We start from the raw sequence: 11040 nt of genomic DNA on the forward strand, positions 1-11040 counted from the left end.
CCAATAATTATCATTAGAAAACGAACAATTACGACCGATCAACGATTATGCATGATTATACTTGAATGATTGTATTGTGCACAATTCTGTACATGCTGTAACGATACGATCGTTCAATAATAATCCACCAATAGTGTACACACGATACGATCGTTTGAACGATGCAGGGAGTGACATGTAAAGTGTATTGCATTGTACATGCACGATCACCGAACAAATGTACACACGATAGTGAACACACACGTTGGCCAATCAGATCCGCTGTGACGGTCGTTCATTTGCAACGACAATCCTCATTCGTCGGCGTCGTTGGTCACCTTTTTTGCAAACGATTTTCCGCCGATTGGTCGCTCGTTTCCAATGATAATTATTGGAAGTGTGTACGCAGCTTTAGTTTACAATTTATATTCGTAGTGGGTAGGTGGAGTAAGCAGAGGTTTGGTTTTACAAAACCTTCCCTCTGCATAATTTCCCTGGGATTTATATTATATTAAATAACTTTTTAAACAGATCAGATTACCTGATAGACCCTCTGTTTTGGGTCTGTGATTCCTCAGTAATATACTTAGTGTTCCCCTCAGAAGTTTTTTTGGGCTGGGTGTCAAGAAGCTGTAGCTGGGTGGTCAATAAGTGGTTGGGCAACACATGACAAATTTAGTGTTCCCAGTTGCCAAATGGATCCAATAACTTCTATATTTCTGTCAGCTTTCTACTGCTTCCCCTATGATTTGCTCTAACTTTGAAATGCCCATCCAGTTACGTCCCATTTTTTATATTGTCTTTGTTTGATGCCCCAACTGTTCAGTGCCCCTGTACTGTGACCCAACTTTTCAAAAACAGATAGGTAGTAATGAAAAATGCCGGGTGGTCCGCCCGGCTAAAAGGGGCTGGGGAGAACACTGATACTAGTGAAAGTGATGTTTATAACATCTTATATAAACACAACCTTTAAATAAGTTTATTTCATCCTTTTGATACCCGTTGGATCCTAAATATGTAAACAGGACTTTTGGTGATGTTCCCATGTTACTAAGCAGCTATTGTGGTTTACAAACAACTGAAAAACAAATTTTCATAGCTTATACCTTTCCTAAAAGTCCCTAAAAGGTGTAACCTCACATTAGAAGAAACCCCTACAACAGCAAAAGTTTTATTTTCGCTAAATCGTTGGGCCCTTGTCTGTTTGCATTAAATAAATTTGCATTCTCATACATGTCTATGATAATGAAAAACCCACTTAAAGCAGGTCAAATACAGCTGAGAAGAAAGTCAACTACAGGTCATTTGCACCTGTGAATGAATTCTAATCTGAGAAGCATCCCAAACTCGCCCTATCAGCACAAGACCAAAGTCCTCTCAAAAAAGATAAAAATAGAATGTCAATAGATAGATAGAAAATACCCCCTTCTGATATACAGAGGCAATTTTAAGAAGGCACGATGACAAGCAATATTTGTGTCCAAAAGACTGGTCCATATAAAGGGTTATTTTAGTTGTAGGTGGTGTATAGAAGGCCACGTTAGTCCTTGGGTCCCCATCAATGAGATCTCCATACCACCTGGGAAATTTGGAGGTGCCCAGTGCCTTACGTTGCATTCTCGGAAGACAAAAACATTAAATACAAACTCAGCAATAAATATTGGAACCCTATATAATAGACACAGCAGGCATTCAGACCAGGGATCTTGCCAATAGAGTCCCCTAGAGATATTAGGAAGCCATCAGGTACTTTTATAGTCTGTTTCCTGGCCTTTTACCATTGTGGAACCCCCTGAAATAACTTTCAGGATTCATAATGGGACATACTGAGAGCTTGGGCATTAGAAAGTTGTCACAATTATAGAGGTTACTGGACTCCTGTGGCAACAACAACTCAGAACACTAGATTTGTTGTATGTTGCCTTGCTCAGTTTTTGGCCACCCACAGCTTCTTTACACTCACTCTGGAGAAAACATTGAAGTTTCCAAAGATTTGGTGCCATTAGGTCTGCTTGCCGGAGGCTCTTTTATGAGGAAGCAAAGCCCTGCCTCTACCAAGATGGCCACCTTTTTTTTGTAGACATTGTAACTTAGTAATAGGGAAAGATACCAGCAGCAAGGGGGCCGTAGCTAATGCTGGCGACTAGTCCGGTTCCACATGGATTCTGTTGGGGGGGTTTTAGGCTGTTTAGTCCCCTCTGACTATAAACTGTATACTTATACTGGTAATAAAAGCAACAAAGACAGTGCGTAGCTGGTGACGGCTCTCGGAACTTGTCCAGCTCCACCACTTCCAAAAAATGGGTCTCCTACACCCCATGAAATAACTTTCAGGTCTTCAGGGAACCCCTGCTGTAATATTATATCCTCAGCTCACAGTACATTAGTGTGGTGGTCAGTAGGAAGAATTCCTCTTACATTGCTGGCCATTAGGAAGAATGTCACCCTTACAGATAGCCAAACAATCATTGGTGTCTCCTAAACTGGTCTGAGACATACTAACTGCTCACCCTAGAGGCTCCACAGAAGCCGGGATGAGAATGAGACACCCCGACTATACATATTTGGAATTCCTTGTGCTTTGTTGATACCTAGAGATAATTATTTCCCCCTCAACAAGTCACAGTTAATTTGATATGAAGAAGAAATCAGCTCCCATAATGCAAAGCAAGCAATCTGTCATTTTTAGTATGAAGAATTTAATGTCAATTAGAATGGTGTAGGGAAGGAGATGAGCACAGACAATGAATCTTAAGAAATTCCAAAGTGATTATTGTTAGTTATCTTAGCACTTTAATTATAACCAGAATAAATTAAAGTGTGCCTGTAGGATAAATAAACCTGCTAAACCAGAACCCAGTGAGATCCAGCTGTCTATATGCAGGCATAGGCCAGTGTTCTCCCCGGGCTCTTTTAGCCGGGTGCACCACCCGGAACATTTCAGTAAACATTTTAGTAACTAACCTGGCTGTGTTGGAGTGTTTACTGAAAAGCTGGGTCACAGTACGAGGGACCGGAAAGTTGGGGCATAAAACAAGGACATGGAAAAATGGTGCATAGTAAGGGGGTAAGAAGCTGTAACAAAGTATAGCCAAGGGGTAGGGAGCTAAGAGAATTATAAAGGGCACTGGATTCTGATGACACAAGTAACTGCAAGCACTAAATATGTAATGTGTTGCCCTGTCAACTTTTTAATCACCCGGTTACAGTTTCTCTCCAACCAGCTAAAAACAAGAGAACACTGTGGTCTATTTGCAGAAGCCCAAAAAACCCTCTCTTACACAGTGACCACAAGGCCAGCTTTTTTGCCCCTTTACCTTTCATATGTGCCATGGCGGCCTCCCTACAATGGCGAGTCTTTCCATGTATATGGGAACATGATATAATATGTTTGACCAGGACAGTCAACCACTAGGTGCAAACACTGTCCTGTGAAGAGTGCCATGTTTTCATTCCTCAAAACTGCAAACCAGTCAACATTCACTCTTAGGCTATGTACACACATCAGATGTTCTCACCCGATAATTGTCTCAGGCTAATATTGGACGGGAATCTTGCGAGTGTACAGCGCTCGTTGTCCATCATCCGAATGACCGTCCTGGCTGATCCATGGACGATGGACAATGAACAATCGTAATGCAAGTGAATAGAAGAGAGCGCAGCAGAGTCCCGCTCCATCATTCTCCCTGCTCCCCATAGCTGTATGTACAACTCGCGTTGCATCGTGCAGTCGTTTGTCATTGGAAAGGATCGTGAAAGATCTTCTCCAACGGCAAATATTGCACATGTGTGCTCAGCCTTGTACTGCAGGGACAATTCAGGGAAAAGGCACCAAGTATACAACGCTAGGTCGGCCATGTATAGCCACGATCACACTGAGTTTTTTGGACTATTCAAATTTTCTGTTGCAATATTTGCCTTAGATATACCACATGCTGTAGCTATTAGCAGAAATTCAAAAAGGTATTTTAGGGGGTTCCCTTGCTGCTCATCCCCATCAAATTGCCCAAACCTGCCCAGTGTGCTCTGATTTTCCATACATTTTTATTAATTGATTGTAACATGTCCTTCTTTGATATATACCCTATGATATAAATGTTCACTCGCGTCTTAACAGGCGAAAAACATCAGCAATACAAAAAAAAAAGCCACAGTGGTCATTCCAATCCTTGCCTCATCACTTCAAAAGTATGTAGCCAGTGAAATCTTAGGATCATGAGACATTTAAGAACTAGACTGCACTGGCCTTACCGATATTTCCATCTATGCAGATTAATTTAGAACGTTTTTTTTTATTAATAGCACTATACAGCAGTATTGATTCACGTGTCTCATTCCATCACATATCCAAAAATGAAAGCGCTATTCCTCATTTCTTGACAGCTGGTTGTGCAATATACTAAATATGATGGCTTTTTCTTGATAAATAGCATTGGGCATTACACCCTGATAGGTATAAGTGTATATCTGCAGTGTAAGATCTCAGACACTGCAGCTTCTGACTGCCAGTCCAGTGTTCTTCCCAGCCAGGTGCACCGACCGCAACATTTCAGAAACCACCCGGATGTTTTAAGTGGTTGCTGAAAAGATAGGACACAATACGGACAGCTAGAGCATATTACATAGACAATAGAAAAATGGAGGATACTAAGAGGGTGAAAATTGGAAAGTTGAAAAAGTATATGGGGGTATAAAGTTGTCGGAGTAATAAAGGTTACTGGATTTCTGTGGCAACAACGACTCAGAACACTACATTTGTTGTATGTTGCCCTGCTCACAGCTTCTTTCCACCCTCTTTGGGGAGAACACTGCAGTCTCTAAAGATTTGGTGCCATTATGTCTGCTTGCTGGAGGCTCTTTAATGAGGAAGCAAAGCCCTGCCTCTGCCAAGATGGCCGCCTCCTTTTGTAAACACATACTCTGTCTGTACAAAGAATGAGCAGGACCATAGTCTATGGCATATTGCAAGCAAAATACTGGCAAGAATGCCAACCACACCACTTCAAAGGGCGACATCATATTATGAACCAGTCTCTTGTATAGCAGGGGCAGCAATAAATAAAAAAAGGTGCCAACCAAATAAACACCAGACTTTGCAGTAAAGTGGCACTAGCCTTATATATGTGGGTTCCTTTTTGTATACACCACTAGAAAACTGCACCCTATTATCAGTCACATGAACAATCACAAGAGAAGCACCCTATAGACTGCACACTCAGAATAGGCAGTATGCTTCCAGTAGGTGGCAGAATCGAACAAATGCCATGCCCTACATAAAACGAGGCAGTATTTTCGGTTTTTGCCTACTATATGTGCCATACTATAACTGAAAGAAACATTGTACTGCTATAAAGAGTGCCAACTGTACAGCTACCATGCTCCACCAAAAACATGGTAGCACCAATTTCAAGGGGATCCACCATTTACAGATACCATAGGCACCAAAATTGGGAAAATACCCAATTTAGAAAAGGTGCTGCCCCTTGCTGGTGCCATGAGCTACCAAAATTGGGGTAGCACCCAGTTACAAAAGATGCCACCCAGTGCAAGAGCCATATACCTGCAACAGCATGCTGATAGGATGGATGCCGCCCCGTACAGTGGTCCTACAACACCAGAATGGGACAAACCCCTATAATAAGGGGTGATGCCCCCTAGAGTTGCCCCCTAGAGTTGCCATTCTACACTAGAAGGAGGTAGCACTCTGTTGTATTACTCCCACAGATGCCACAATTTAGGTGGCAACCTTTATCGATGCCATGGCCAACGTGGAAGGGGCAGCACAAGAAGGTGCCCCCTTGCAGATGCTGAATTCCACCAGAAGCAGCGTCATTTTGTAAGAAGGCAACAAACCCTACTACATACTTACTGCACCAAAAAGGGGTGGTGTGCTATTTTCATCAGGCGACGTCCCCCCAAAAGATGCCACACCCAACCACAATGAGGCAGAACCCTATTACATGGCATGCCACCCACCTAAAAATGTGATAGGGGCTCCACCTAATTATATATGGGGAGTAACTCCCATTGGTGCCATACTTTACAGTAAAGGTACCAGCACCTTCTTTTAAGAAGGCAACACCCTCTACAGTTGGCACAATCCCCCAGAAAGAGGCAGCACCAGCAGTATCACCTTAAAGATCCTAGACAACACCAGTAAGGGGCAGCACTTTCTTATATGGGGCTTCAGCCCCACAGATGCCACACTCCACCAGTAAGGGGCAGCACCCCCATAGATGCCTCCTTCCACCAGTAAGGGGCAGCATCCACCAGTAAGGGGCAGCACCCCATAGATGCCTCCTTCCACCAATAAGGGGCAGCTCCCCATAGATGTCACACTCCACCAATAAGGGGCAGCTCCCCATAGATGCCACACTCCACCAGTAAGGGGCAGCCCCCCATAGATGGCACACTCCACCAGTAAGGGGCAGCACCCCCATAGATGCCACACTCCACCAGTAAGGGGCAGCCCCCCATAGATGGCACACTCCACCAGTAAGGGGCAGCACCCCCATAGATGGCACACTCCACCAGTAAGGGGCAGCACCCCATAGATGTCACACTCCACCAGTAAGGGGCAGCACCCTCATAGATGCCATACTTGCCCAGTAAGGGGCAGCTCCCTATAGATGCCATACTTGCCCAGAATTGGGCAGCACCCTGTCATATGAAGGTACCAGCCCCCCCCAGTCCTCCTATAGGCACTATCACCTCCATAGATACCTGTGTATGGGGCAGCCCTCTGCCATGCTGTGCCACCCCCTGTAGAGGGCATCTCATATATTAATAATAAACAAACAGAGGCTGCACTCCGCACAGGGGCAATGTGTGTCCCCTCAGCACTCCTCCCTGGCACTGCACACGTGACACACCTTTAACGTTGGGTACTCCTGAACCTTCAGAGCCATTGAGAGCTGAGCAGCTGATTCCTGGACCGCCATCTTGGATACAGAGGGGGGAGGGTTGACAACACTAGCTGGCAGCTACATGCCCACAGTGCTGTGCATTCTGGGTAATATTGTTCATCCAGGAAGAGCACCAATAATCATTCAAAAAAAATAAAGATTATTCGTATAAAAAATACACAGGGCGGGCGTAGAAAGGACAGCAATTCAACTGACAGCTCAGCAGCAAAAACAATTAATGCTCAGAGGCTGCTCCAACAGCTCGCCTACTTCCAGCACCGCCTACCTATAGATGATGGACAACTCTTTCAGCCAATCGCCGTATCCCATTCCAAGTCGCTGCCCAATCCTGACACACCCCCGGACAGACAAAAATCATCTAGTGACGTAACAATGAAAGTGGGCGGTCAGGTTAGACTGGCTGAGCCAATGGCTTATCACGGGACCTCTGTACAGGAATTTTCTGTAACCAACAGATGCTGCCGATAGATAAAAGACCCGCCTACTTTCTTGTGACACACGAGGAGGGGAGGGACCGGATGGAATGTTGAAGGTGTGAGCAACGAATCAGTGTGCCGTTCAGTGTTTGATTGACGCTATTAGCACCAATAGTGAAGTTATTTGTTTAACATGTAGCGTGGAATAATATTTGGGAAAAGACGAGTGGGCGGGCACTAAGTAAAACAAAACCCTTTATCATACCTAAAGCATCATGAATGAAGTGATGAAAGCACAAAATACTACTAAATAAAACACAAATAATATTTATTTTATAAAAGGTTAAAAATACTGCCATTATTTTTACTGGGGTCATTTACTTTTTCATTGTGGGTTAAAACGCGTTGTGTTGCATGTTTTGGGCCTTGCATAAAGGTTGACCATTAAAAATGAATTGGTTGCAAATGTATCCTAACAAGCCAAATAAAGTGCAAAACAATTGACAATTTTATTAACACACCAGAGCAGTGCATTCTGTTTTTCCCAGTCAGCAAGATGGGAACTCTGGCTTTTGGCCGGCAATTCAGGTATTTTTCAGGGGCCTTTGGGTCACCTATTCTCCAGTTTCCTCGGCACGATGTTACTATTTCTAGCAATAGTTATAATATATATCTGTATTCTATGTCATTGTTTGCCCTGCCTGCCCCTCATAGGTTACTAGGCAGGTAGATGCCCCTGTCGTCTAGGTAATGTGGTCATGTGCATACGCCCATGTGTTCAGAGGGTCCTGGTGCATAGGAAGGTGTAGGGGTTCTGTGCCAATGGCCAGCTTGTGAACGCCTTCATGATGGGTCTCACGCTCTCAATAAGCCCCTGATGCTCTTAGGCTGGGGTGGTTGCTGGGAACTTGCTTGTTTAGCCTTCATCCATGGGAACCCGTAATAAAGGCCAATACAACACAAGTTGCGGCAGCATATTCAGCACACACATCCAATGCCATTGCTGACCTCCCTGTGAAAACGCTACCAGGCTGCCTCCAGAGTCAGTATTTTTGAAGCGACTGAAAGTTTTTGAATTTATTGGTGCATTGGACTCATAGCATCACATATGTGTGAATGGGCCCCTTAAAATGGACTTGCATGCTAAGGACCAGTTTACACCTTTGCAGTTTAGCTGCTGTGTATATTAGGTGCCACCCACCACCTCCTACGTTCATTCCCGATCAACTACTTGTAGTGCGTAGCCCCTTTTTATTGAGACGGGGTCACTTTATGTGTTTAAAGGTTAAGTCCAGGGTTTCTATATAGTTCTTGATCTATAGTTCTACATGGGGTAGTAATGGTTGGATGCCCGTTGTTTAATAGGTATTGCCCGTGTGGGTATGGGCAACAACTAGTTACTGCTCTGCTGCAATTATTATGTTGCCTTTTTGGATGAGTAGTTTTAAAAGTGTTAAAAAATTGAGTGCTAAGGGTGAACTTCCTGGAGCCATGACATGATGATGGGGTCAGAGATCAGGGCAGCCTGTCATGAAAACATTGGATGCCCATATAGCCTGTGGCTAGGAAATAAAACCATTACAATTGGATCTTGCAGGAGTTTTAGATCCAGGACTAGGGTCATGGGGCTAAATTCTCTCAAATATTGGCAATCGTAATGGAGGTTTGTCTGCTTGAGTCACACCCGTGATCTCTCTTCTTTCAGAATTTTATAATAGTGATTCAAAAATACAGTAATGCCTTTCTGAGTTTCTATAGTCTACCCATCAGAAGGTACTCGTATACAAACCAGCATTCGTAAAGAGTTGAGCGCTACAAGCATTTCACATGAAGCAGTCATTTAGGCTATGTAAGCTAAGACCTTGTGCTTACCGCTTCCTCATCCCAGTGAACCACTTCCTTGGAGAGACACTAAATGTAGTTTCTCCCCATGGTAGCCCCATGGGGTAGAAAATGAATAGGGGTGCAGTAACTGGTACCCGTACTGTGCAGTTTCCCGCCTTCCATAACTTCCTCATGTTACCTAATTGCTGTGAAGAAATTTAAACTTTATCACACCTGTGACACTTTATATGCTGGGGTGGCCATGCACTGGTTGATGGGTGCTTGACCGGTGTAAACGATCAATATCAAGGAAATATTGATCATTTAGTATGGTAATACACTGGTAAATGGGTGTGTGACCGGTGTAAACAAAAAATATCAAGTAAATATCAATTCTTTAGGGTGGCCATGCATAGGTAAATGGGTGTGTAACTGGTGTAAATGGTGAATATTAAGGAAGTATTGATCATTTAGTATTGCTACGCACTGGTGATTAGATATTTGACCGGTGTAAACAATAAATATCAAGGAAATATCGATCATTTAGGATGGCCATGCACAGGTAAATGCTTGTGTAACTGGTGTAAATGATCAATATCAAGGAAGTATTGATCATTTGTGCAAGTGACCAAGCTGGATGGGATCGCTCAATTCCAGGACAAATCTGAACCTGCCCTTAGGACTCTGAGAAAGCAATACTGCAACTTCACCGCAAGTCTAAACAAACACTTTTTACAAAGTTGCAATGTTGCGATCTAATCACTGCAAGGGACAAAACTGAGAAAATCCTACACCTGCCTGCAGCAGGCTGATGATATCATTTCAGCCTAGGCATAGTCACTAGAACTCATGGACTGCTTTATGATAACAGTATGCACAACTTTTTTATATATATTAATACAGTATATGCCAACAATTCATTTTTAAAACAAATGAAATGCCCACCTTAAGAATCATTTTTTTTAATAAAAGCAACTGGACTGATGAGTGATCAAAATGCGACCATGGACATGATTAGAGATGCCGCTGCTGTGGACATGGCAACACATTTTGGGCTATCTCCTAAATTCACTTATCCTATTAAATGTTTAATGACATAAAGGTTTATTACAAATAAATAAATACATCTACACATTTTCAATTTTTAAATAACCTTTGATTAAAGAATAACATTAGCCAGATACCATTTTGCTTCCCCTAAACAAAGGCAATCCAGCTGAATGTGACACATCTAATAGTAAGGTAGAAGACAACATATCCCTGATGAGAAGGCTAATCCCTAATTGTATTACAATGAGCATGGATCTCTTCCCTTAACCCCTCTCCTGCCAGAGGTGCGCCACTGTTTCTCTACCGTAATACGGGATTATTGCCATGTAAATCATGATCGGCATTAATTCATCAGTTTTATTATCAAGCGGGGAAATATGTTGTCTAACTACGAACGCTTAACGTCCTCATTATAAACAGGACTGAGAGGAGTAACGGTGGGAAATATCAGGTGGTTAGGTAGCGGAATAGGTAATAAAGAGGATGTCTAACATCATCAATTATTCATCCAGAAAATGGTATAAAATCGAGGGAAAACACATATTTCAGAACTCTCTGTCTGCTCTGCCAATCTCAATGTGATCTTAGCAGACAAAGACGGCTTCACCGTCATGTCATGCTTGGATATGGTTTTGCCTATCAATCAGAGAGATTGTGTTAAGGTGGTTATTCATTTCAAGATATTTGTATAGATTAGATGTTAGATTCAATAAAAAACATTACATCTGAAACTGATTTACTAAACATAAAGTGACTCTAATCAATATTTGGTATATAACAGCAGGGAGCGCTCCCAAATAACCACTAGCCAATATGAGTGCCAATGTGAATGGCAAAAAGTGCTG

General features: G+C 42.9%; 1 protein-coding gene across 1 annotated transcript in view; it reads right to left on the minus strand.

Moving 5' to 3' along the window:
* MAEA (macrophage erythroblast attacher, E3 ubiquitin ligase) overlaps positions 1-7135 on the minus strand; it is a 48008-nt gene extending 40873 nt beyond the window's left edge. The window contains exon 1 of the mRNA XM_072406585.1: positions 6852-7135. Within this exon, the coding sequence (XP_072262686.1) occupies positions 6852-6920 (69 nt within the window). The 5' untranslated portion in view covers positions 6921-7135. The remainder of the gene's footprint in view (positions 1-6851) is intronic.
* Between the last annotated feature and the right edge of the window lie 3905 nt (positions 7136-11040).

The sequence above is a fragment of the Pyxicephalus adspersus genome, chromosome 3 (assembly GCF_032062135.1).
Source record: "Pyxicephalus adspersus chromosome 3, UCB_Pads_2.0, whole genome shotgun sequence".
Lineage (NCBI taxonomy): Eukaryota > Metazoa > Chordata > Amphibia > Anura > Pyxicephalidae > Pyxicephalus > Pyxicephalus adspersus.